General features: G+C 39.4%; 1 protein-coding gene across 9 annotated transcripts in view; it reads right to left on the bottom strand.

The window, feature by feature from the left end:
• Positions 1 to 27,737, bottom strand: part of ARID1B (AT-rich interaction domain 1B) — a 326,580-nt gene that overhangs the window by 15,320 nt on the left and 283,523 nt on the right. For 4 of the 9 annotated variants that reach the window (XM_038133279.1, XM_038133281.1, XM_038133285.1 and 1 more), the window contains 6 exons: positions 26,657 to 26,802; positions 19,051 to 19,160; positions 18,140 to 18,298; positions 11,884 to 12,093; positions 8,302 to 8,506; positions 525 to 663 (listed from right to left, as the gene is read on the bottom strand). In XM_038133279.1, the coding sequence (XP_037989207.1) occupies positions 525 to 663; positions 8,302 to 8,506; positions 11,884 to 12,093; positions 18,140 to 18,298; positions 19,051 to 19,160; positions 26,657 to 26,802 (969 nt within the window). Of the gene's footprint in view, positions 1 to 524; positions 664 to 8,301; positions 8,507 to 11,883; positions 12,094 to 18,139; positions 18,299 to 19,050; positions 19,161 to 26,650; positions 26,803 to 27,737 lie in introns of all 9 variants that reach the window. The other 5 variants (XM_038133278.1, XM_038133280.1, XM_038133284.1 and 2 more) reach the window with 3 other exon arrangements.

The raw sequence follows: 27,737 nt of genomic DNA, 5'->3' as shown, positions 1-27,737 counted from the left end.
TGAGACAGCTTCACTTCAGATTAAGCCAGTCTGTGAGACTTACAGAGCACAGAACTGAAAGAATCTCTTGGTCCATCCAGTTGAACCCTCTGCTATCTCAACCACTGTTATTGTATATGCTTTTCACATATTGAATTCAAGTAACACCTTTAAACTACACATTTCTCCTTCCCGAGCATGACTGGATCTGTTCACCAGAGCTGCACAGGATAAGCGAGGAAGGTTGTGGTTCTAAGTAGGTGCTGTTGGGTTCCACCTTCCTCCCCACTACTGACATATTCACATGCACCTCTTTGCACTGCTGCTTGTCTGGTCCTTCTCTGGTGTTTAGAAAGCTAATGGACCTCTTTCTACTCCTTCCTCCCCTTCCCTCTCTCTCCTCCAAAATAAGTAATTTTCTGACACTTTTCAGGCTCTGACTGGTTTACCACAAAATCCTACGAGTGCCAAAGCAGCTAGGAAAAACCGGATTAAACTGCTGTAGACCTAGAGCAATAAAAAATGAAGCAAAGCCCTTTTCATACCTGCCACCCTGCATAGGTGTCATCTGTCCATGAGGTGTGGATGCTGGTGTTGGGGGCTTCAAATCGCCTGGCACTTCTGTCATGGAATTACTACCAGTGGACTGTGGAGTCTGTGGGCCTTGCAAAGAACCAGAATTAGCTGAAAAATTAAAAAAAAAAAAAAAAAAGTAATTATGAGAAGGTAGCAGCCAAATTCCTGTGGAAATAGTAATCATCAAGGAAAAAAAAAAGGTTCTTTCCTCCAGAAGCCTGTGTATACCTTAATCCATCTCAGTACTTTATGACTTCCCCAAAATCCTCTGAGATCAGGATATGCTGTGTAGTAATAGCCATCATCTTTCCTAGAACCATGAATTTAATCAGCTGCCTGAAGCAACATGGATAGAAATCATCCAGATGAAGGATCATTTAAATCAGAGGTCAGAGATACAAAGTTAATTGTCTGTAGTTTACAACAGAGTAAATGAAGGTTGTACTTTGGCATAGCTTCTTCATATAATCACTATCACAACACATGTGTTTATAAGAAATATTTCAGCCAGAAGCTCTTCATCATAAATTTAAGCTGCTATATTAATATAAATTCATGGTTTTATTTAGCACTAAAAGGCAGACATTTCCATGGTGAAACGCAGCAAATGATTAGTGGCACACTGCAATCCCGTGTCATCTTTGAGACAGCATGGCAAAAGTTGGTATCTAAGAAATGCAAAAGGCAATCTGGGATCAGAAGAAAACAATAACTGAAAGTAGAATTTGAACAGGAGGCTACAGATAACAGATAACAGTCCTAAAATAATTGTAAAAATAGAAATGTTAGTTTTCATCTTAACAAAATGTTAGTTAGGGTCAGTGATGGTGAAGTACATATAACAAGACCAGGTCAATTCTGCAAAGAATCTGTTTAATCTGCAAAAACTTATTGGCTGAGATCTCAGAAAACAACAGAGTATCTGCACTAGTGTCCTCCTTAATGGAGGTAAATACCTTGATATTCTTGGTATAACAGATGTAGGAGAGCATTTTACTGTTGTGTTTCAATGTGACTGAGCAGCAATAAGGGCACTAAATCAATGTATCAGATATTGGTAATGATGAAGCTAATGGTAAAATACACCCAGACCAATCCTCCAGAGCAGACACCAAAGCCACTATTTTCATGTGACTACTGAACAGAAACATGCCCACAGCTCTACATAGCAGTTATATGATTTAGAAGGTGGTAAGTGAGAATTAGTAACAGCATCTAAGCCTTGGATCTGACAGGTCTTGCAGCAGAAATTCTGCGGAAGGAGAACTTGTAGGATTCAAGCCTTTAGATGCAACTGGGAAAAAATTACCAACAGAAAAAATCTAACACACTGAGTAGGACATGCATAGATTTGGCTTGAGAGGTCCTTCTTTTTTATGAACTGTCATGTAAATGTTTTATTGTGCCTGCCTATCTACGTTCAACAACCAATTAACAAAACTTTATAAATTACTGTTACTGGAAAAATTGGAGCAAGCAGTGTGAGTTTTTCTTCTGTATATGAAAAAGAGTAGTTTATAATTGACTCAGAATCCTAGAACACTCATCATCCTGACAGGCAGAGCTTGTTTTTAACTGAAGAACACCTTTTTTATATGTGTTTCATATATATCTGTAACACATGTTCCCCTATCTGGAAATCAGTCTCAGTAGCAAGTGTATATGTAAAATCCACATTGTGTGGATCACATTGTTCTTGTCCTCAGCTTTCTGAGGCATTTTTGAATTATGCTTATGTAGTAATAAGGTTCAAAACAAAGTTTAGGAAAAGCTCTCTGATTGCATTAATACAGGAACGAGAACATTTGCAACAACCAATGATAGTTATATTAGTCTACAGTTAGCTGAAGGCTTTAGTGCTATAATAAAACAAAACCCCACCATATTCATAAAATGAGCTCTTTGTGTATCTGACCCACAAGCAGGTCAGGATCATTCTTCTGCCCTTGAGCTTTAAACACAATTCTAGATTCTTCTAAAAAGCTTGAAAGCATTTCTGAGTTATGTCACAGATTGTCACATATTGGAATCATGTAAGCAAACATCTTAGTGTGCCCATATACTTACTGTAAATTCAGATATTGTCTAACCCTGCATATTTCTCTTATGCTGGGCTATTAAGAAGCAATTAAGCTTTTCTCTATCCTACTTGAACAAGAGCTTAATTCATATCTCTAGCAAACCTCAAGGAAAAAACGAAAAGATTTTTCAGTATTTACAAGCTGCAGGAGTGCAAATTTATTAATAACAATGTGTTCTATATCATCTTCTATAAAGAATGGTTTAAAAGAAAAAAAAAGATACCCAATTGAGAAGCTACAAGTCGAATTTCTGTCTTCAGGGTGGCAGTTACAAGGCTGGTTATTTTTCCTCTGTCTTTCTAAATGACTGGCTATATACAACTGAAAAAATGGAAGGCAAATGCTGTCCAAGTTTCTGGTACTGCTTTGTTAGTAACTTTGCTCCTGACTTCTACTGGGTTAGGGACACTTCTCTATTCTAGAGAATAGGAACCACAAGTGTTTCAATCTCTGGATTAGGACTCTATCTACCAAGAAGAGCCTGTATTTCCTATTTCACCTTAAATTTTACATTTGCTGGGCTGCACTCTGAAATTTTTACATATATTTTTGCAGGGATTTTATTATATTAGATGCTTAATTTTGATGGTGGTCATTGTGAAAGAGAAACAGCATCTTTTAGAGTGCTTCATAAGCTTCAGTATTAAACCAAGCTCTAAGAAGGAAGACAAACAACAATGTTCTTTTAGGAAAAGTAATCTCTGCTTACATGATTCTGCAGCTATCCTGGGGATGTCCAGGGAAAAACCTGTGGGTTCATAGCTACTGAATTCCTCATCTCTCACATCCACATCTAAGCAATAATTGTCTTTCAGGTATCATAACAGATTTTTAAGAATATGCTTTTCACAATACAAAATCAAAACTTTAATACAATTGACATCCTGGTTAGTGAGAAGGTGAGATCTTCCACAGTTTGCTGTGGAAGCATGTGTTAATAACACATGATAGCATGCATTATACTCTGCAGCATGGAATCATGGTACTGGAATGCCTTTCGCCTTGCAAAGCCTGCATGGCAGTAAGTACTGTTTTCAGGAAAGACCCTTTATATACCAGAGAAGAAATATGCAGCTAAAATAAGATACTAAACCTTTCTCTTACCAGCAATTCTTTTTCCCTTTGGAAAAAAAAAGAAAAAAAAAAAAAGAAAAGGAAAGAAGAATGAAACCTCTTGAAACTCCATTAATGTGAGGCCTGACATGCTCTCTAGGATATCCCTACCTTTTGCCAGAAGCTACAAATGTATACTCTAAAGTAAACAATGGAAAGGTTACTGAAGGTTAAGTACATTCACATACTTCAGAGTGAACAGCCAGCCTCCACGCTGGGAAGATAATTTACACAGCACGAACCCAGTGCCCCAGTTAGGCTGGACTGGGGGCCGCTGGCTGCTGCAGGGCCCCCCGGGCAGGCGTGGATGTAGGCACAGGGCCACCTCCGCCTGTCCCCCCCTCCCAACCCCTGGCCCATCCATCTTCAGTGGGGATTCCCTGGCTGGCCTCATGACACGCTCCATGACATCACCTGCCTGCTAATAATAGCACTTCAGTCAGCCACCCGCCAGCAGAGACGGATGGGTTTGGTTACAGACACACTCACTGCATGGCTGTGTCCTGCCGTGTCCCCCCCACCACCCCCCTCCCCAAGTCTCGTTTCTCTGCTGCCAAGGAAACGCAGGCAACACGCTCCTGGTGCCTCCTCGCTCCCTCTTTCCAGCACAAGCGTACGAATTTTCCAGGTTTGTTTTAATGAAATCTCTGTTGACATCAGGGCCAGCTGCTGTTACTCACAAGCATCCTCAGCTGGACCACTCTGGCCATCCTGTTCATTCCACACAGGATAAACTCTGAGCCTGTTATTTTGAGAGCTGCGCACACATAACTGCACACTGCAACTAAGAATTCAGAGTGCCAGAGTACAGCAATGGAAGGTAACTCATTCATGCTGATGCTCCTTTGGAATTTTTTCTCCAGCATCTTTTAGAGCTTACAGTAATGGTGCCCAGAATTCTTCTCAGTTTAGAAATTGCCACATTATTTGTGAGCTTTTTGGTCAAAACTATCAAACACACATGACAGGAAAAGCATTTTGTCTTTGCACCTGCTCCTGGAAAGAAGGAAGACCTACAATGCCTCTCTCTCTAAGGGACTTTTTATGCAGCGAAAGTCATCAGCAGATGACATGGCCCTTGGCACAGACCCAGTGATCAGGACAGAAGGCCATCAGGGATCCTCCAATAGTTAGTCTGTCATTAGGCATTTGCTGCTGGTGTTCACTGCTGATGGTATTACCTGAGCCAGGCAGATTTGAGCTGACATGCAGGCCTCAGCCTACTACAAACACGTCACCAACTTGCACAGCCTCAGAGCAGTGCAAGGCACACTAAAACATTCAGGCCCCCACCCCTCCCCAGGAGCTTTATGAAACAGCAGAAGAGGCTCTGACAGTGATATGAAGTAAGAACAACTGAAATGAGCACCTAATCCTAGCCCTAACACCTTGGCTACTGTGCAAATCTCTGCCGATCAAGGCCAACCAGTCTGTCACTTTGCTGCTCTACTCTCACTCTTTTTTTCAACTTCTTATAATTGCTGACACTATTGTGAATTTCACTGTACATAACACTAAATTATTCACTCCTTTACGTGCCATTTACCTTACTAATGATGTTGTAAAAAACAGAAGTGATGGGAGAATCTTGAATATACAAGCAAATGGACAAACACATGATCCCAGATCACCGTCTTGCAGTGCCATAAATTTGACTTACACATCACATCCTTTTCTTGACTGTGCTCCTCCATACATGAATCTCCTCGCCATGGCTGTCTCGCTGTGCTCCCTAGCACTCCCTCTATGCCTGCATTCTAAAGGTCATCTGTGAGGCAGTCACATAACCACCCCTTGGATGTGAGATAGCTGCAAGAGCAGATTTGCTCTAAGCTGCACTTCAGCCTCTCCCACCTTGCATAACCACCCTGCTGGAAACTCCAATGACATTCAAACTGAGTCCTTCTCTGTGCCATAAAGGCTGCCAGTCCTGATGTATTCTTACAAGCAATTGAAATACTTAATTTTGGAAGTTTTATGAAGATCAGCTGACTTTCAAGTTCTCAAGACTTGTTTCATAGCATAAGCTTGTTAGAACTGGACAAAATACAGCACCCTCCCCTCTGAGACAAGTCCCTCTGCTTTTCTCTCAGATTAACTTCAGCTCTAATACTGTAACTAGTTCTCTGCAAATGGATTTGGCTTCCAAGTGGCTCTGCCTACACTGAGCTAACTGCACAAGAGTGGCTAATGGTTAAAGTACGGACCTTTGGAGGCTACTGTTTCTTCTTGTATTGGGCTCCTGTTTCCTCTGAATGCCAAAGAGTGACAGATTATCTAAAGTATGTCTACAACTCTGCTTCTTTTGTGCCTCTAAAATGTTAATGTTGGTATATACAGAAGGAAAAGGAACAAGAAAAAAAGCTAACTATTAAAGAGAACAGGCTTGTACTCTCTGAGACATCTATACCTCAGCGGGATTTCATGTACTAAAGCTGATACACACTGGGAAAGCCTTTCTCCGTACAGAAGTGCAGTCCCATTCAGTGACACGAGCTCTTTTCTCTCCAACAAAACAAACCTTGAGATCCTTGCTTGCTTCCCCCTTTTCTAGTCTCTATGTCCTGCTGTGTTTTTATTTTAGAAAAATAGTTTCAGTTCTCTTCAAAGACAGCTTGCTCGAATGTTATGATAAATTTAAACTTGGACTTTGCCATTTTCATTCATAGCATCGTGTTGCAAAAGGACCCTGTAAAGTGGTACATCTGACATTTCCATTCCTTTGTTTCATGTTTACATATTTAAATAGCAATTCAAAATTCAGCTGATTTATGGTGATCATCCCCAAATCAGCTACTGAGAGCAGTATTGGAGACAGAAGGTAAGGGAGGAGAGAGCAAAGCGTAATGCTCATTCATTTTTAGAGACATTTTTAGAGAATAATTTCTTCTTCACTGTCCTTATCAAGTCTAACCATTTCAGCTTCGCTTACCAGTCATCTCAGGAGGTGATGGGCACCTCCAACATATATTATTTTTTGCAGCTGTGCACACTCAGGATACTCTGTGCTTATTTCAGACAGATAAACATTTGGACTATGGGCTTTACTTCTAGTACCAAGTGTTTTTCTCTGTCTTCTAAACTTGAATTGCAAAGTAACCTAATCTCCTCTCTATTAAACAATCACCACTGGGGTACCTTGTAACCTTTGGTTTTAACAAGGTGGAGGAAATATTTAAGTTATTACACAGAGATGTGCTTAGGAAGATTTTAACTAAACACTCCCTCAGATCCTTACACTGAATAAAACAGGCTGAGAAAGATTTAAGCCTTATCACTGTTATCTTTTTCTGTACTGAGAAAGCCCTACTGTAAGAGATAATCTTGGAAAGGCCAGAACTTTATTATATGATTATAAAGGTCTTTGCAATTTTCTAGTGTCCATGATAGGGTAGTGAAGTCATGCAATTGCAAACTGTCTGCAGGGCTTTCTGGGTCTCTGACTACTTCTCATTTTCAGCCAGTGAACTGTACTAACAGAAATTAGGTGAATTCATATTTTCCTAAAACTGTGTTCTACTGCAGGAAACTCCCATAAACATTCCAGAAATTATATTCACTTGGCAATAAGTGACGGTTGTCTGCCTAATAAGTAGCTGTGGCAGTAGTTTGCAAATTCTATCAAATTGTTTTGTTGGTCAGAAAAACTAGTAACAAAATGAAGAATGCAAAATAATTAAAGGATTTTTTTACTCTTCCATGGGTAGTCCAGAAGTCAACAGCTAGACTAATACTATGACTCTTCCTATGTACTTAAAATGTTTCTACTTAAGAATAGTCCTGCCTTGAGTATCAACTGTGACTATTAAATCTTGAGTACCTTCAGTGACATGAATTTAGAAAGAAAACAATGTTTTTCATTTACACCACACCAAGAAAAAACAGCCAAAATAAAGCAATTTTACAGATGAGAAGATAAAAACAGTGATCCTAACGACTTACCTGACACACAGGATTAGCAACAAAAGAACAGAGAGTGTGCCTCCAAACTAGGGTGTCTGGCAGTGAGGACACACCGTGCTCTCAGCTCTCCATCTGCCACACTTTCAACACGAGCTGCATCAGAGCAACCATCTGAGACACGCCGAGCAGTCCAGCATCTGCCATCCTGCTCCAACTGAAGCCTTGCTGATCAGTTGTGCTGAAAAGCAGCTTCAGTCACAACAAGGAAAGTGCAGGTACCAGAGCACGGCCTTTAGGCAAACGCATGCTCCTGTCTTACAGCAGAAGCACATCCGTGCAGACCTATGTTCTTTTTATTACGCCCACGTCACAGAATGTTAAGGGTATGCTGGCACACACGCACACACATCTTTATATGTTGGACTGAAGAAGGACAAACCAGACACACAACTGTGGTGGCCCTTCAGAGTTAACTCTAATTTGATTCAGGAGCCGGCTCCAAATCTGAGAACGAAGATTCCAGCAACAGGTTTATCCTTGTTTTTCCAGCATTATCAAGACACGCTTATAAATACATAGGGTGCAACAACCTAGTATGCCTTGCGTTCAAAAAATGGTTGTGTAAGAGGCTGCAGTTTATTTGACTTACCAGGAGATGGCGGCTGAATCTTAGGTTGTTTCTTGGTATCTCCAGTGCTGAAGACTTCTGGAGGGGGCTCCTCCCCTCGCTCAATCTTGCACTCGAAGGCAAACAGGTACTGAATGTATTGTTTTTTCAGGGAGCTGGCTGCGCTGCTCGAAGTGCCAACGTTCAAGGTGGTTGCCAGCTCACGCCACTTCTTGTTTTTATTAACCTAGCAAAGTAAACGACAGAGAATCACTGGTTTGCAGCAAAGTGTTTTGTTTAAGTCAGGAAACAAAAAAAAGGAAAAAAAAAAAAAGCACTTAATGTCTTGGTTTACTTTTTTTTTATTTTCCTCTTTTAACTAATGCTCATTACTCCCACACGCAGTAATGCACAGACAGCATTTACAGTTATAAAGCCATTAAGGAACCTGCTGATAGCTACATAAAAAGCTTTGCTTGTGGAGACTTCTGCATGGTGCATCCTTTAAATGTCTTACGCCCTTCCAGGGTCTATGCTCTTCAGTTAGCAATCCATCTCCAAGCAAATTCCTGCTCACTCTCTCCCTCCCTGACACCCACCCACACCCACCCCATTCTAATTAAAAAGCAGCTTCTAAAATATAATTTAGAAAGCACTAACAGTGTTATTCTGCAATTTGTTTGAACATTGATATGAAAAATAAATTTTTCTCCCAGATAGCCACCAGCTGTCAAACAGTTCAGCTTGTAATTCCTGGTTCAATTCCTTTCACTTTAGTGCATCTTGCAGGGACAGATCGATGATCCTCTGGCTAGATGAGAGGCAGAGTGAAGCCAGGCCCCTTAATTAATTAAGGCAGACTTCAAACACTCACGGCTAGTCCAGCAATACTCTGTATTACAATGCTGACTGCACCACTCCACAGTGAGTCTTGTTTGCAGTGTAAGGCTAAGAATATTGAAAGACTCTGCTCATGAGTTCCTCAAACAAGCTGATCTGTAATAATAGTGAAGTTCATTTGTCATCCTGGGTGATGCCACTGACTCACTCGGCTGTACCACTCATAGCAACCACTGCTTCTGCTCCAACACCTGATGCCTTTAAGTTTGTTCAACCAGTTACGCAATTTCTAGGTATGATCCAAGGAGCAGGGTCAGCACCAAAATAAACTGGCTTCAAACCTCATTTTTGTGGGTAGCAATTCTGATTCCATGATTGTCTGCTACTTGCCCTAAGGCCTGATATTTTAATGACTCCAGCTTAACTTGTATAGCTAAAAAGATTATCACTAGCCATACTATTTCTTAGTCTGTGTGCCAGCAAAGAAAACATTTTTTTAAAGTTTCTCTCAGTGTTTAATAACACTGTAACTGCTGCCAGTCAGCAAAGATCTTTTGAGGATGGCATTAAGAGCAAGCAGGTTGGCATGGCTATGCTAAGTGTTTTTATTTCTCTGGTGCATCCTGTAAGAACCCAGGAGTTAAAGGAGACCAGATTTTCATTAACTGCCCTTGTTGAGGCCTGAAATCCAGTTACACAGCTCTTTGTGCCTACTGGCTTACAGCTAAGTGGTGCGTAATGAACACATTGCATAATGCAAACAGAAACATTCATGCCTAAATGCCCAGTATATTGGCATTTAAAGGAAGACTGCCAGCAGCTGGTCTGTTTGTGTTGGGACCCCATCAACAGCAGCTCCTCAGACAGGGAATATGCACCACTGCTGCACAGCTCCACTCCCTGCCACTCCCCGGGCAGAGTCACGAGATGTGGAGTGCAGCAGTTGGAACAACAGCTTTTTAGGAGGGCATCACGCAGATGCATTTAAATAAAACTCAGCAAGCAAAGCTCTGCACCTCTGAGTAGCTCTAAATAGATTAACACAGTGACCATTCATGTGGGCACACCAGCAAAACCAGGAACCCTCATTTTAAATTTTAACCAGTACTAAAGCACAAGCATTTGTAACTCAAGCTCTTTCAAAAATCAGTCTAAGTGAACAGCATCTATTCTTTGGCAAAGCATAATGTCTGTCACTGAAAATCAACACTGAATGTCCCAAAATAAAATAAATTTCCATAATAAGCAAACATGAATAACTCTCTAGAATATCCCATCTGCCCCCCATCTCGCTCAATTTTTGATGCTAAGAGTCACACTGTGGGCACAATCATGCTGTACGAGGCAGAGCAGTTGCATGATACGATTTACCTGTAATAAAGTTTCGGAGCTAAAAGTAATCAAATCCATATGATGCTGAGGGGCATGAGCTGATCACTAAAAATGTCAGGTTAACATCTCTTACCAATATACAGCATTTAACAACTGGCAGAATGAACTATGTTAGGTTTCTCTGCCTTCCTTTAATAAGAATAGCTAAAATCCCTGGATTTGAAGGGCCAATGATCTAATTCAGTAGTCAAATCCTGTGCTGTGAGGTGCACTATTAAAAATAGCTTTGGAACGGGTACTAATGGATGTTGGACATTCCTTTTTTGAATTAACCACATACATTATGAAAATATGTTCTTTTTTGGAGACTCTAATTTGTTTGCCATATTTTTGAGTTCAGATTTTGTAATTAGTGGAGAATTGCATGTTTTAATATTACATTTTATATAATATTACACATGCATATTTATCTATATGTTAGCTATGTTTAAGACCTCATTTTGCAAGGCATTGAACAAATGTTCTCATAAACACAGAACTAATAGATCCCTGCACTTCACAAGAGTATCTAGCCAGTGATCCTCTAGATGCAAGGAATGCTTTGTACAAGCATCAGGCAAGGACAGGAGACTTCTAATGCCAAATCTAAGACTGCAAGTACTGACTGTTTTCTCCTGCTTTCCCTTTAGATGCTAAACAGTGAAACATCTCATTTTGCTCTGTGGTGAACAACCCTATAGAACTCATGAATATTTTTCCAACATCCCTTTGCAAAACCTCAAATTAACTAGTGAGAACACAAATGAAAGCTTCTGTCTCCCATCTGTGACTTTTTTATTCTCAGCTCTTCCTGCTTTCATTTTTCTTCAACTCATTTAGGTAATTCACCTTTTCCTTGTAATCATTATGTTAGCAAGGCAACCCAAAATATCCTGTAAGCATTTTCCAAACACAGCACAGTCTGTGTCTAAGAAACACATATACCATATAGAGACACTCAGAATTAAAGATTTGGAATGAAGGAGTGTGTTTGAAGAATATGTTTGCAGTTTCTCTGGAGAGATGAACTGAATTGTCCTACAGGCTGTATCTCTGTGTAGGAAAAATTGACTAAAAAATTTCCTTTTCCTTTTAGCTCTATCATCTGCCTCTTACTTGTAATTTTGATCCTGTGGCCTTTTCCTATTTTCTTCTCTCAGCAGCATTACTAGATTCCCCTGAAAAGGCAACAATTTCATCTGTCTACAGCGATGGTCAATCTTGATTCAAACTTTAAAGTTTTACGGCCATTATGCAGCCCAAAATGAACTCCAGACAGCTATCAAAGCATGAAACCATTTTCTTCAACAATTATTGTCTGGGCTGAAAACTTAATGATGTATCCAGCAGGAATACTCTAGAAAAAAAGACTATTGACTTTTTCAAGGTTCACTTTTAACCAGTTCTTCTCACCTGTGCTAAACCTCCAATCTCCTTTACACAGACGTAGAGCCTGAACAAGTCCAAGGGCTTCTTGCCCACAGCTGGCAGACTGGCCACAGGCGTGCCCCTCTCCTCCATGAACGTCAGGTACCGATCCACCCACATCTTGCGCTCTGGCTCGTTGCCTAGCTCATAGACTTTAGTGATCTTCTCTCCAGTCGTGGTAGAGGAACTTGATTTCTACATTGCAAGAAGAAAAGAAAGAGTTGGGGGAAGGGTGGGAGGGGAAGGGAAAAGAAAGTAAGAAACTCACAACATTGAAAAAGAGAAGATGTCCAACAAACTAAAGCTATCACACAACAGTCAGGAATGAAGGCTACTAGTTCAGGCACAAACACATTCTGTCCATATACAGAAAAGTCAGCTTTATAAATAAAGGGCCCAAACTCCCCTTTCTCATATTTCTTTCACTGATTTGAACTTTGGATCCCAGAAGGCAAGTTTCTGATGTTGCCTCATGTCATTTTAACAAGAGGTAGCTCTCACAGAGTGCTTCTAGTACACTTATCTCAAAGTACTTTGCAAGCAACTATTTTGGTAAAATTAGCAACAAGTTTGTCCCACACAAGTTTAGAAAATCATAAAACCAAACTAATCCTCTCCTCTTTGCCCTCAAAGATGGGCTAGAAAACCTGAAAGTGATCCTCCAGAGCAAGATAAATAGCACAAAAATAGCCTAAAGTGTGAATCATGGCTAACTTCTCGTCTAGTACATGGAGAAGTAGTCCTCTCTCCAGAGTAATAAATGGTAATGCTTTATTACCACTTCACACCACTGGTGGCCAAAAAGCAAGATGAGCAAGAGTGCCTACAGTGCAAGGAGATTGGTGGCAATACTCTTTGTGAACTGCCAGTTAGCTGCCTGATCCGAAAAGGCTTGTAAGTAGCAACTACTCTTCTCCCTTGCTGGAGTACAGATGATATTCATCTCTGTTGTCCTACCTTGCAAAGGGAATGTGTGTTATGACCTGGGGAGAACCAAGGACGGGCAGCAATCAGAGCTGAGACACCACCAGGAAAAGCAGAAGACGTGGCAAGAGCAGAATTCCATCTCTGTGGCAAAAAGGCAGGAGTGAACCTGCTTTCCTGCTGCTCTTTGGGTTTTACAGCTAATGAAAGCACATGTTACATTTGATTCTCTTTTCTCCTCTTTTTTTTTTTTTTCCCTTAATGTAGAGACAGCAGAAAGCACTGAGGCTGCTACACAAGCTATAAATTCTCACCCTATCTTTTCTGTGCAATGTAACCCTGTGAGCTGGGCTCTGTGCCATGTGTGGACAGACCCTGTCACAGCCCCTACCCAAGCTGCCTCAGCTCTGACAGCAGAGAGGGGCTGCTGCTACAGCAGGACAACCCTCCCACTGGCAGAAAGTGAACTGATTTGCTCAGCAGTAGAAGATGGGAGTGGTTCAGAATTAAACACAACGGGAAAAGACTGACATAAAGCTTTGGGAAAGGAGCCAAATATGTGAAGGGAAACATATCCTTTATGTCTGTATAGTAAAAGCCTAAACTTTGTTGTTGATTGCAGTAGACACTTCTTAAAACTCATCTAGTCAATCACTCTTTCCCTCTTCTGCCTTTTCCTTACTTTGAACTGAAGACAAGACTATTGTCAAGTAAACAGAAACTCACTCCTAGTTGAACATCTCTAAAAAAGATCCTCACTGTACCTCACAGATGCTACAGAACCACTCACTTTGTCCATGTCCCCACATAGTGGTGAGGCCTGGCACTCAACACCATGAAAGAGGGATACAGCAGAGTAGAACCCCACTGCCAATGATTTCAAGAGCATTGCCACCATTCATCTTGCATGTTAGCCTGGAAAATATGACAGACTCTGAATCTCCTTCCAGCTATCAGCTGCAACTTGGCAAAACTGGAAAGGAGAAAAGAAACATGAAGCCAAAGGGGGTGACCTAGCAGTTCCATGAGCCATTGCTGTTCTTTCCAGTGAATGGATATTAATTTTAATTAAATAAATAGCCTCCTTTAAAGTTTTCTGCCTTGCTGACACTGTAACTTCTTCACAGCAATCCTTCCTACAGACTTATATGATTACATTTCTTAGAAATGAGGTGCATGCCTGAATTTACTTCAGCCAGACTCAGTTGTGTTACAACTCCTACTGAAGTGAGAGTCAGGGCTAAATTTGTTTTATTAATACTAAGTGGCTGGCAGGAAACACACTGACATGAATCCTGCAGATTATGCAAAGAAAGCACAAACCGATTCTGTAATAGCAACCAATTTACTGAAAGCATCACTTGCTATATATCTGGGTACTCAAGAAAATCAGTTTAACTCTTAGCAACAAATACACTTTGTCAAAGTTTGGGAGGATTTTTTTGGGTGGGTGGAAAGGGGGAAGTAGGGCAGTCATGTTGCTACTAATTTGATTTTGTGGTGAGCACCAGATACATGATCACACAGGCTTGAACAGCTGAATGAACTGGAACTACTCCATTACCTTTTGCAGTCAGGACAAAGTTACTCTACTGCTCACCAGCATCAATTTTAATCTGACACTTAAGATGCCCCAGAACTCTACAAAAACGAAGGTGGGCAATTCCAGCTTTTATGCAGAAAATTTTCTTTGTGCTTACATTCTAACATATGAGGCAACAAAATAGTTTCTATTTCACTTTTATAGTGAACCATGATTAATAAAGTTCAGATTTACCAGTTTTAGGGTTTCATTTTTATATGTTAAGATTCACTTTTTCAAATCAGAATCAGAGCAGAAGGGAAACAGTTAAGAATTTTTCTTTCTGCATTTTTCTACTATACATCTCAAATGATGCTGCTTTTCAGCAGTGTGGCAGCAAGCTCTAAAATGACAGTATAATCTGAAAACTTTTCACAGCTTACAGAAGGTAAGAAGTGTTTCTCACTGTGTGAGCTTTCAGGTTGTCATGCTTTGTAAAATGGGTGCAATTTTCTTCTAAAATGAAATGTTAACTTTAGAAGAATGCACTGGAGGGAAGAATGCTATTCCTCAAGAGTAAAGATCTTTTTCTCTTCTCTATTTTTATAAAAGTAAATGGATAAAAATGACAGATGTGTGCAAGCTAGTCTATACACAAACAAACTTCAGTTTCACATGGGCAGGTTCAGCTGGAAGCCTAAATTTACCTATAAATACTAAATATTAACCCTTATAAAGCAAGGGTTTATAAGAGAAAGATCCCATTTTAAACTAAAATGAGCACATCCCAGGCAATGCTGGAAGTACACAGATCACAACCTTTTCTTCTGTTAAGTATGTCAATAATTTTGGTGACAGAAGAATGCTAGTGCAGGCCTATGGCCCATATATTTACTGATTTAGTTATATCCTGCTCTGCCTGCAATGCCTAGCACCCTTCCACATGATACACTGGCAATGTTTAAATGGGTGATTAAAAAACTCCACCAAAGTATGTGGATACCACAGCCAATTCCCATACTATATCTGTCGGAACCCATATTTTCTTTTCAATACACCTACCCACTATTGAAACTGTATTACATGCAGACCCTTGTATGGTTGAGTCTGCAGAATCCTTCAGAGCAACAAAAATTTATGTAGGAGTTATTTTCACATGAAAGGCAGTGGGTAGTTGCTTCTTTACATATCTTTAAGGATCTATATTTATACAATTATCTACTGTTCCCTTCCCTGACTTCAGTGAAGAATTTGCCAGTATTACACGTGTCACACAGATCTCTTTTACTACAGAACAGAGTGTGCATACACAGGCAACTAAAACTGCCAGAGTCCAATCCCTGGCAGAGGCTTGTGCAGGACACATTCCTTTGTCAAGATTTTCTCCTAAAATTTCTCCTGAAAGACTCTGGAGACCCCTCCCAGCTGGCACCATGGAGGTGTAGTACTGTTCAGGTGTATTCACTGTCATGTTCATGGGCACCTATGGACAGTTAACAGCATTTTATGGGGTTTTCATAACCTACTGTTTTACTCATGTTGCAGTGACCCTGCATAGTTTACACCCACACTTGAAATGTCTCTTTTAAAGAATTTTAGAACTACCTCACCACTGTCAGGGATGCACAGTATATGCAAAACTGGCAGAGCAGAAGTGTCCTTTTCCTGACATACTCAAGGAAGCCTCAAAACGTAATGTTCATCAGTTCTTTCTCCCCATTTTCTCATGCCTCACTTCCACATAAAACAGCTGAGAGGATCCACTTAGTAGGATCACAGGGATACCTTGAAGTGAATCAGAGATCATTCACCCCGCTTTTATTCTCTACTAGAATGGACAAGTTGTAGCACATGAAACAGCTTTGGGATTTAATGAACCAATTCAGGCTGTTTTCAAGTGTAACGAAATGCCTGCAATCAATCGTTCCAGTCTATGTCAGGCTGCTGTTGAAGTCAATGAAGTTATCCAATCCACTGGCCTTCATAGGTAAAAAGGGATCAGCTCATTTGCAGCACTTATTTTTCTATCATTCCAAAGCTCTGTACTTATCCATGCCTAACTGAAGCTTTTGGAGAGAAGGACATTCAGAAGAAATTGAAAGCACAAACTTTCCTCCTTTATTTTTACCAATGTCTCAATATTTACTCTGTCAATAATCTATATGTTATTTACACAAAAAAAACCCCTCCATATATGTTCACGATGACTCCAAGATTTCCTGTGCAGTTGATGCAATGAGCTCAGGAATACATTCTTGTTTGGTTGTAGAGGAAGCATTTGATGTGTTAGACAGCCTGTACAATGACTCTCTTGCTTTCCTCCAGAAAACCGCCCAAACAAGCAATACCCCAAACATCACTGCAAAGAAAACTAACAGAATTTTTGGTGTCACCCTTTCACAAATGTTTTTAAGAAGAAGATGAGACCTTGTGGGAACAAGTAACATCAGCTGCCTTCTGAGACTCAAAGTTGCTGTCAAATCAACATCCAAAGATATAAGTGGTGCATTTCATGCCATGCTGCCCCCTTGCTCAGGGGATTCTGTAAATGTCTGGGTTTTGCATGGTTAGATCTCTTCCCCTCTGACTGGCCTTCCTCTGTTTGCCCCAGGACATTATCTTTAACATATCACTTTGTAAAAATTGTTATCAAAGAATTATTGCTAATTTAAGTGCACTTTAACACAGGGGAAAAACCCCTTTATATTCTGCACAAGAATATGTTACATTCTTTTTCTACAGAGAAATTACGATCATTTCTACTTTTGATAAACAGAAGTAAGAGAGGAACAACATATATATTCCTAATTATTAAAAAAACAAAACAAAGCAAAAATGACCAGATGGACATTTGCTCCCCATAGACCATATCATCTCAGGTCTGCATTCTCTTTTCTATATATGTATATAGATATTCTACATGTGTGCATATATATAGATAGAAATACAGATGATGAAATTTGGTTTTTGTGCCACACATCTCTCTCAGGTTCTTCTTTACAACCTGTATGAGACTGATTAAACATTACTCATCTGAAAAATAGTTTTCTAAAAATGTACATGCCTCGGGATCTTTTTTCAGCTCACAGTCTGGGTTATTTCAAAAATAACCAAATGAAGCAAATTAGAAACAATTTTGGTTTAGACTGTGCCTTGACAGCCTAATGGCTGTATTTTCAAATACACAATTCAAAATTAAAAATGTTTCATAAATATAAATGGCAACTTTTTTGTGGTGCTGAGTCTATAATTTAACTTTTGATGGGTATTAGTTTCAATAGGGGAGAAGATTTCTCATTTTGTTTTGTTTTTTTTTCTTTTTTCTTTGTTCTTTTTCCCTCTAAATAATCCTAGTAAAGACAAGTGCAGCAACCAGAGTGAAGTCAGTTGTGTGAAGGAGTTTGGGCCCAGGAACAGAAATGGAATTGTTCTTAACAACACAGTCGGCATGCTTGGAAGCTGATGCATTACAGGAAGGATGTTTTCTTCACAACAACTGCTGTTTTACCAGACAGCACACTTGCATGATACACACAATTTTACTCTTTCTTATTTCAAAGTACTGTTGGGACAAATTTTGCCCTTGGATAAGCATGCTCAGGCCCCACTGAAGCCAGGCAGTGGAACTTACAGTCATGTGTCCGAGAGCAGAATTTGTACCCAGTGTTATAAAGAAAGAAAACTGTTTAGTGGATAAATAATAAAGAAAAGGAATTTACAAAACAAACAAGCAAGCATTAAAATATAATTAATTACAAAAAATAAACAAAAACCAAAATAACCAGAGCCACTTACAGGGCTTGATGGAGTCTTTGGCCAGCCTGGGCTGCTAATGCTATCACTTTCATCTCCATGAAATGAGGAGATGCTAGCAGAGCTTGGGGACATTGGGGAAGGGACTGGCAGGTTGCCTGGGGTTGGGGGCTGAGAAATACCCTGAGAGCTGTAGCTATCCTGTGGTAGAGGAATACAAAAAAAAAATATGACAAAGGCAGGGCAAACTTTATTAAAAACAAAAAAAATACATCCAGTTTAACAGACTGACCAATTTTTATATATAAAATATATATAAACAGAGAGACACATACAGAAAACACACACATATATACATATATTTTTATATATATATAAAAGGTATTAAAACAACATTGCAAATTAGTATAATTTGGAAAGTTTGCTGGATGCTTGGCTAAAGTCACTAAGCCACCATGCTTACTTCAAGCTCACATGAAATGCTAAGCATGGGTTTCCCATTATGAAAGAAAGAAACAAAAACAAGCCGTTCACCTTATTTAATCAAATAAGGCAAGAAAGCAAAATATTAAAGTATGTTGCTGCTGCGGCCAAAACAGGAAGCTGTAACTGAAGGCAGAGAAAAATGGCTGCAAGGACTGAAATCAGGCAAGACCCTTCTTTCCCACCCACCTGGCACAGCCAAATGCCCACGCAACTTTTGGCTTGGGATGCTTTGCCCCCGCAAGTTAAGATGCCGTAAGAACTAGTAACTTTCAGATCCACACAATGAAGAAAATAAAAGAAAATAAAAGAAAACAAAAGAAAAAAAAAAAAGAAACAAATAGATTGCACATGAATGGAAAGGCATGCAGGAAAGAACAGAAGTGAGTAGGCCAAAACCAGGAGATGAAGGACAACACAGCAGACTTCTGCGGGCAGAACCAACACCACGTGCGGAAGGTGGTAAATACCTTTGACTTGCTCTCGGGCTGGGGGGCTCCTTCTTCTTTGCCATCTGCTTTGAGAGGAAGAGGAAGTTTGGACTCACCAGGTGTCATCATATCTGCAATACCCATAGGTGCTAATCGAAAACAGGAGAAACAGTTAAGCATGACTATGTTTGGCTTTGCAGGGAAAAACGCCTCCTGCTGCATGGTTGTGGCGCCACGTGAAGGAGAGGTTTTCCCACGTCTGTCCTGTTACTCTAGCATCCAGAAACCTGGAAACCTCTTCAGTTCAAGTGAGGAAAAAAAAGGAGAACGAACAAGAAGAGAATACAAGCACCATCCAACAAAAACCATCGCTGAACAGAGTAGAATTCATTCTTCATGCTGCTGGTGCTTTTCAACTGTCTCTGCATTTGACCACAACATTTTAACAAAATAAGTCTATTTTAATTACTGCACTCTCCCTTTAGCTATAGACAAACGTAAATGAAAACAATGCACATTCTGCTTGCCATGTTGAATTCAAGAAAAAACCTGAATTTTCCAATTACATCTGTATTAAGGCTGGTGTCCAGCAGATAATTCCTGCCCCTACAGACTTCGATATGAATGGCTCAGCCACTGTGAGCCTTAACTACAGAATTACAAGCTGTAAACCTTGTGCTCTGTTGGAGAACCAGCACTCAGCTTCTTCCTCCTGCCAAAACGAGGTGGGACTATAACGAACACATAAATGTCTTTCTCTGATAATGGCATGCAGTTGCTTCCCAGGGGTGCAAGGAGTTTAAGGGTTTTTTTTTATTTGAAGATGCAAGTGCCAAGTATAGTATTATTGCTGCAGAGCTGCTGGGTTCCTGGTTCCTGGATTTCTAGAAAGATGCAAGAAGAAACATTCAGACAAATAGACAGAAAATACTGGGCAGAGCAGATGCTAGGAGGTGCCATGACACTGAATCAATGCAAATAACCAGAAAACAGCAGCAAGACACCAGGTGATTCTTTGCCTGCTGAAAACCATGTGCACAGCATTTGTGAAAGACTGGATTACCTTCCCTTTCTCTCTTTTTAATCCCCCTCATGCCCTTCTTTCAAAGGATATGAGGTAAGAAAAATACAGAATAGCCTAAAAGACAATTAAAAAAAAATATATCCCACATGTAAAAACGCAAGAATCAGTAAAGCATCCCTGTCTTTACCAGAGTAGCATGGCTCTCACAAAATGACAGTGCTGGCTTCCACCAGGCAGCAGGCACACTGCACAGCCAGCCAAAGATAGGAGGGGGAAAAGAAGCTTTAAAAATACTTCACAGATTGCCCACTACAAAATGATTATTGCACATATTCATGTATTACTATGTTTTAGAAAATAATTAGTTTTAATTACAGCAGTGAGAGCATGAGCAGGACTCTAGCGAATACGCTGGCAAGCTTTGCAGTGCTAATTTGCTAATATCTTTAGCATCACTGCAGGTTGAGACTCTGGCTCTGCCAAAAAAACCTACCCAGCCATGTGCCATGTGAGTTTACAACTGTATGCTCAATATTCAGCTTTGAACTGCCTGTGTTTTTCATGGGCACATTTTCTTGTTTTTTCAAAGCACATTTGAAGCCAAATCAAGCCCTTAAAGTCATCACAACACATAAATCATAATTGAGATTTAAAAAAAAAATACTTGCAATACTTCAGACTTCAAGAATTGGAACAAAAAGCCTTTTACAAGTGATGCAGCTGCACAGAGAAATCTATTGGGATCAGCTAAAAATGCTGTTATTTTTATGTATGTGTGTGAAATCTCAACAAAACAGTCAGTCAACATGCTACTGGGAAGTCAGCATCCACTAAGCATTTGATTTGTATGCATTTTGCCCTTATACTCTGCTTGAGGAGCTGGGGCAGCTTGTGACCATTCTCAAGTGAAGGATGGCAGCCTAACATGTTCCAGTTTTGAATTTGCATTTAAAAAAATGGTTATTTTTCTTTCAGAGATTTAAAAAAATATATGTACAAAATGGTCAAATATATGCCACAGTGTGGTTTCAAACTGGGATGCAGAGCTGTTATACAAAATCCATTTTAACAGTTAACACATTTCATGCTGTGAAAGTGCTGAAAAAGAAGTCTTGGGTTTTAGCTTTGAAGAAAGCAAAGCTGACCCTTCCCCTATAAAGCAATTTTAGAGAGGTCAAACAAAGCAAAGTTAATGATAATGCTTCTTCACCAGAATTCTGCATAGCTAAGTCCTCTGCTGGTATCTCACTTTTATCTAGTTGGCACATCATACTTCTCTTACAAAGAATTTAAAAATTGTGTCCACTTGTGGTAGTCCTGCTTCCATTAGAGCTCCCTTATGGAATCTCTGTTTCAGAGGGGTTTAAGTTAACACCTCATATAAAGGGCTACTAACTCCAGTCTGCAGATTACAGCACACATTCTGACTCCATTAGTCATGCTTAGACATTTAAAAATACAGGTTCCTTTTGGCTTTTGACTATTTCTTGTTGGCATATACAAATGTAACTATGAGGAATTGGAGACAATTACGAAACAAAACAAAAAAAAAACAAACCAAATTCTGTTTCACTTTTTGTTCTTAATTATTTAGTTCATCTATATTCTTTCTTTGTACCTCTAAGAGAAGAACTGCAAGCATTTTACTGCAAACTGCAAGGCTGTCTATTTTCCCTATAGCTTTTACCCAAGATGTTTCCACAGCTATTTTTCTATCTGCTCTTGAAATGCTGTTTCGTAACTTCTTGCAAACACACTCTCCAGCCATTTGTGAGAAGTCATTCTTGCACTTTTTTTTAGCTAAGCGCTACAGCGAGAACATTGTTTTGACCCTTTCTGAGCAGTGAAACACTGTTATTGTCACGAAACTGCTAAAATAAGACACAGCCTCTTTCTACACAGGTACTAATAATTCTGCCTGTGAAGTGCAGACCAAAGGAGAAAACATTGTAGAGAGGAGGATAACAGGGAAATCTTGACTCAAGAAGTGTTGTGGCGTTCCGTGAATAGGTTTCAAGTACTAGCCTCTGGCTTATAAGAATTTAAGAGCTAGAATGATTTCAAAAAGCAAGTATAGGTCAAGGTCCTGAATTAGCTATTCCACACTGAATTTAATGTACTCAAAGGCAGATATTGACATGAGTAAAACTGCAGCAAAGAATTCTTTTTTCGCTAAAGGCTGCTCTACCAGTCCCAGAAGATGATGAAATACTGTAGAAGCAGCAATATACAAACATTGTTTTTCTCTTTATTGCTAGTGTGATAACAAATCATGCTCTACAAAACAGAATACTCCCTCTTCTCTCTCTTGTAATGTAATACATTCCTCTCTCCCTTCCAACCCTAGCGCTCTCCCTCTGTAAAAAAAGAGAAGCAGAAGCAAAAGCAGTGAATTAGTGACTGTGGAGTTGGTGAGAGGATCTCCACTGCTTTGATGCCCACTGAAAAAACAGAAGAGGGACAATAGCACTGCCCAGTGTCCTGCCATGAATGATCCTCCATCTCTGGGGACAAGTGCAGTCAAAGGTGGTTGGGGACCTTATCTGAAAGGGATGAGGGAGCCACCAGGGATCTCAGTGCCACATTGCTTTTCTGCTGACAAGTCTTGCCCAAGGAATGACAAGTACAAGCAGTTTGGGATGTGGGCATCTCTATGCCAGGTGCTGCCTTGATTTACAGTCACACAGTGACCAGTGCATCATGGTCATCACTTGTTTGGAGTATAGGTGATGGGACATTTCAGCTGTCACCACCTACTGACAACCTCCAGAAAGTTTGTCTAAATGTGCTAATTAATAGCTCCTACAAATATATGCATTACAGTAAAAAAAAAAAAAAAAAAACCTGAAATAAATTGAGTTTTCCATTTTCCAGAAAAATGCAACCACGCTGCAGAAACAGAAAAATCCAAATAATGTTTCTAAAAAAATATTTCACCTGCATAAATATAATTGCTTTTCCTGTTAGAGGTTCATCCAAATAAATACCAAGTCAAATATATAGCATATGTATAATTTTTAGTATTAAAGAGTGTCCCTTTAATTCCTTTAGTGCAAATATTTTTTCGTAGAAATTCACATTTTATGTAAAGTATTATGATGTTGAAAGTTAAGTCGGAGTAACAATACCGCAAAAAAGAAAGGTTTCAGTAAGATAGAGGTACTGAAAAAAGGAAAGTATCCTTAAGCAGTAAGGAGATTAATGCCTTTTTATTGGTTTGTTCATCTCCAGAGATTCTGAATGCCAGTTTCTGTGCAAGAAAAATATGGAAACCTGAGAGATATAAACTTCATATTGCTTCTTTTAAAGACAATTTTCACAAGAATTAACAAAGCTCACAGCATGAGCTGTATTGGGGGGTGTAAATTTCCTGTTTATTATATGCATTTTAAAGCTGGAATTTGAAAAATGGGGGGAAAAAAGTCTAAAATATATATGGGTAATGTGAACTCACACAATAAAAGGACAGCAGCAGTTATACAATTTTATGAATGGCAGTTTGTTCCATAATTGTGAAGGGATTCTGACACCTTTTTCCTGAAGCTTTTGTTATTGTTATGGACGGAATACTCTATTAGAAGAATCTGTCTTCTTTGATCTTGTAATTTCTGTGTTCCTAAACCACTCTGCACCAGCAGAAGCTGGTGATCTGCTGTTTGATCCACAGTCACTGTTGAAATATCAGCATTCATAACTGCAGCATGGTTTTCCTTTCAATTGTGACATTAATTAAAAAAAATGAAAGACAAAAGGATCAACTGCTAATGAGGAGTTATAAACACTACTAAAAATGGGTGACAAAACCAGCGTTAGACATAGCTGTGCTGAAGCTCCAACACCATATGAAAACAATTACATCAGTTATCAGCAATCTTCTCCTATTTTAGAGTAAAACCTGAAAGTGCATTTTATTGAAATGAAAGACCTGCCTTCCTCCCTCACAACAGGCAACAAAACTGCACCCTTCAAAACCCAAAGAAATTAACTTCTTATTGCTCACCTTAGGTTTTTACTGGCCTCTACCTGAAACCACAGTTGTTGATGCTCAGTGTATGTGCAAGTTAACCAATGCCTTCACTCCAGCAGAAGCCACTCAGCTGTACTTGGTTTTGGCCCTCTGCATTGACTGAACCCTGGTTTATCTGACAGATGTGTGATTTTATGCTAATAGGGCAGGGAGGAAGGGGAAGCTTAGGAGCCACATAGCTGAATTGGTCTTCCTGCCACAGAAAATCCTGTTTTCAAGCTCCTAAAAAGGTATCACCTATAGGTTCTCCACCTCATCAAATGCAGGGCCAGAGCTATCCTTAAAGTGCACCCCCAGCTCAAGAAATTATCATTGAAAGTACTGTTATTTACGCTTGTCTTAAGCTTCTATTTTTTTGACCCAAGCAGAAGGATGAGTTTGGATAGGGGGATATTAAGCATTCCCACAGCACTTGCACTCAGCAATGCATTCACACCCAATTTTCTCTTTCTGGTGTTGTGTGTGTCCATCTCCTCCCCAACAGCGTCTCTTGGAGGCCTGTAAAGCAATTCTAGATGTGTGTCTGCTCCCACACAGACTGAAAGAGGTGCACTGAACTCCTCCAGCTCATCTCATACTTACTTTCCATTGGGTAATCTCTGAATTAATAAAACTGGAACAAAAGAAAACCTCACAAATGCACTGGCAGAAAAACCCTGATAAATGTTTAAATTATTAAAAATCCAATATTTCAGAATGCATAACACAATAAAAAGAGTATGACTACCCCATACAAAAGACTGCTAGGATAAATGGTCTTGCATTGAACAGATTTCCACTGTATGAAATAACGAATGGCTGAATTATCTGAACAAAAAAACCTCTGTGAATCTTCCTTTAAACTGGTTATTCCTTAGGAATACATAAATCTTCTTAGGCAGGGCACTCTGCCATCTGTTTGCTGTTGGTTATTTTTGCAGCTCTGGGGGCCAACGGAAAAGGGTGGAAAAATTACTTCTGCTAATAGCAGAACAGAATTTATAGCACAGTTTCAATGCTCAGAAGTAATTTTATTTCAGCAAGCCAGACAAAACACATAACTACACAAACAAAACATAATATTACCTGGGACTGCTCTGGTGGGGAAAAAGCAAGCTATTATCTAATGCTCTTTTCAATAGCTTGTCCCTCTTCATCCAGATGGTGCAGTGTGCTGTCTGGGCTAGCCAAAAGCTTCAAGGCCAGAACTGGAAAAATACTTTTTTTTTTTTGTTTTGGTTGGATTTCTTGTTTTTTTTTTTTTTTTTTTTTGTTTTTTTTTGTTTTTTTTTTTTGTTTTTTTTTTGTTTTAATCCTACTGATTAGCAGCTTCTTTTCTTCTGCTAACCAAAATGGTAACAATGTTCCTGAAATATAAGACACTGTTCAGTGTCTCAGCAGCTCCTATGTAGAGGAAAGAAACTCTGGACATACTAGACACTAGCATCTCACCGTGGCTATTTTCTTCCAAAGACACTGGAACACATAGAATTGACAGGGAGAAAAGACAGCGAAAGATGCAAAGGATGAAAGAATTATACAGGTTCAGAGGGGTAGAGCAAAAGGTGTGAAAAACCTGGCTCTTGGTAAGACACAATTTAGGTAGTAAGGCATTTCTTAAGAAATAAATAAATGCAGAAACAAAAGCAACTAAGAAACAACGTCATATTACCTTAGCACAACCTATTCAACTTTCAGAAAAAAACTTCAAAACCCCCAACAATTCTAAAAGGGATAATGCAATCAATAAGGCATGCACAGAAACTCCATGACTGGAATAAGTACTTGGGAGGATCCGCTTCAGGGTCATTGAAACTCCATCCAAACACAGGCCAATCAAAGAATTGATCTTTGCTGAAGTATTATCTTGAAGGAGGATAATTGTTAGAAATTCAAGCTGAATATGGACCATGAAGCACATTTGTGCAAAACTGTATTCAGCTGTCTGCAGAGCCACACACAAAGCTACAAGCAATTCTGAACTTACATTGAATATGCTTTTTTTTTTTTTTTTTTTTTTTGCAAGAGGAAGTTATGGTGAAATTTTATATACTGATACTTAAATAACTAAATGAGGAAACCCTATATAAATTTTGGAAACAGTAATTACGGCCTATGTTTTTCAAACAGAATAATTATGTTAAGTGCTCACCTTACAGCATCTTCAAGTCAGATCAAGTGCACATATCTTTTTTTAAATGACTGCCACCTTAAATATCTGAAATTGCAACCTTAGCAAGTAAGATGCTGAAAACCAAAAGCAACCTCTTAAAACAAGTAGCTGTTCTGCTTCCCTTTCTTGCAGACACATACACACAAATATACATACACTTGCTAGTTAACACCTACATCAAGCTGAGTCCGAGAGATGCTGGAACTGTGCAAAACACTGTACTCATCTATGTGCTGTGCAGAAGGACTTAATGAAAACTGTATCAGTTACTGTACAAAAAAAAAAACCACCCAAGCACCTTAGCCTAGTTTCAAATCACTCCAAACTACCCAACAGGAGTGAATCAAATGAAGAAGGATGTTCCTCTGCCACCAGCCCAGGGCTGATAGTGTTGAGCAGGATTATGGAGGAAGGTCACTGCTGAAAGGTTACTCACCATTACCTGTTGAGCTGTTCACCATGTTGGGTGCCATGCTGTAAGGAGGAGCCTGGGGGTTCATCAGGCCAGAGCTGTTGTTCATTGGCTGAGTGTAGGGGGAGCTGGAGCCCATAATCCCGCTCTGATTCATGGCAGGAAAATTGCCTTGCCTAGGAGAGGAAAGCACACATACAATATCTCATTACAGACCTCACTGCTGAAGATGCTGTGGATTGTCACAGAGCACATCACCTATTGTTTGTAAGGAGAAAGCAGGTAATTAGTTCATTTTACCTACATGGGGAGCTTTGAGTTAGTCTTGAGCTAATTATCATATATGTGAAATACAATTGGACTGAAGACTAATTTCAAGAGACATATCCAGAGTCTTTCTATGTCACTATCAATCAGAACAAAAATACAGCTCACATTATATACCCTATGAGTAAACAGCAATATGATCAGGAGTCAAAATTAGAACCTAGCATTGGCATAAAAAAAAAACCCCAGCGCATCACCATTCTTACCATTTGGACCATTTTGAACATGTAATCGCAATCCTCAGCTGCCAGAGCTTAATAAATGGTGAAATGACCAAAAGAAAAAATGTACAGTACCATAGATTCAGTTTCTGATTTCTGCATTTGTTGTTATTGTGTTGAACAGTGTTCACCTGTATGTCATCTATGCCCAATCTTTCAAAAACCTCCATACATATTCCACTTCATTGAAACAAGAAACCTCAGCAGAACTATTTTGATTTTGAAAATTAATAAGCATATTTGTAAAATGCTTGTATAACTGAGACTTAAGTTTGTCTCAAAAACTGCCCTAATTGAAGCCCTTGCATAATTCTCTCCACATGTTCAGACCAAGTATTTTGAAAGACTAAAACTTATCTACTTATAAGTTGTAAGAAGTATGTAAGTAAGCTTGGTACCTGATTTGTCAATCTCTATAGACAAACTGAGGCACAAGGAAGAAAATAATCTAATTCAAGTAAGCATGATAACCCAATGTAATGCATGATTCAACTTCAAAAATAACATTTTATTCTTTTAATACATAAAACAATTACCTACCTTTTCTTGTATAGTTGAAGACT

The sequence above is a fragment of the Motacilla alba genome, chromosome 3, assembly GCF_015832195.1.
Source record: "Motacilla alba alba isolate MOTALB_02 chromosome 3, Motacilla_alba_V1.0_pri, whole genome shotgun sequence".
NCBI classification, from domain to species: Eukaryota; Metazoa; Chordata; class Aves; order Passeriformes; family Motacillidae; genus Motacilla; species Motacilla alba.
Note: the sequence above shows the minus strand (reverse complement) of the source record. Positions and strands in the feature narration are given on the sequence as shown.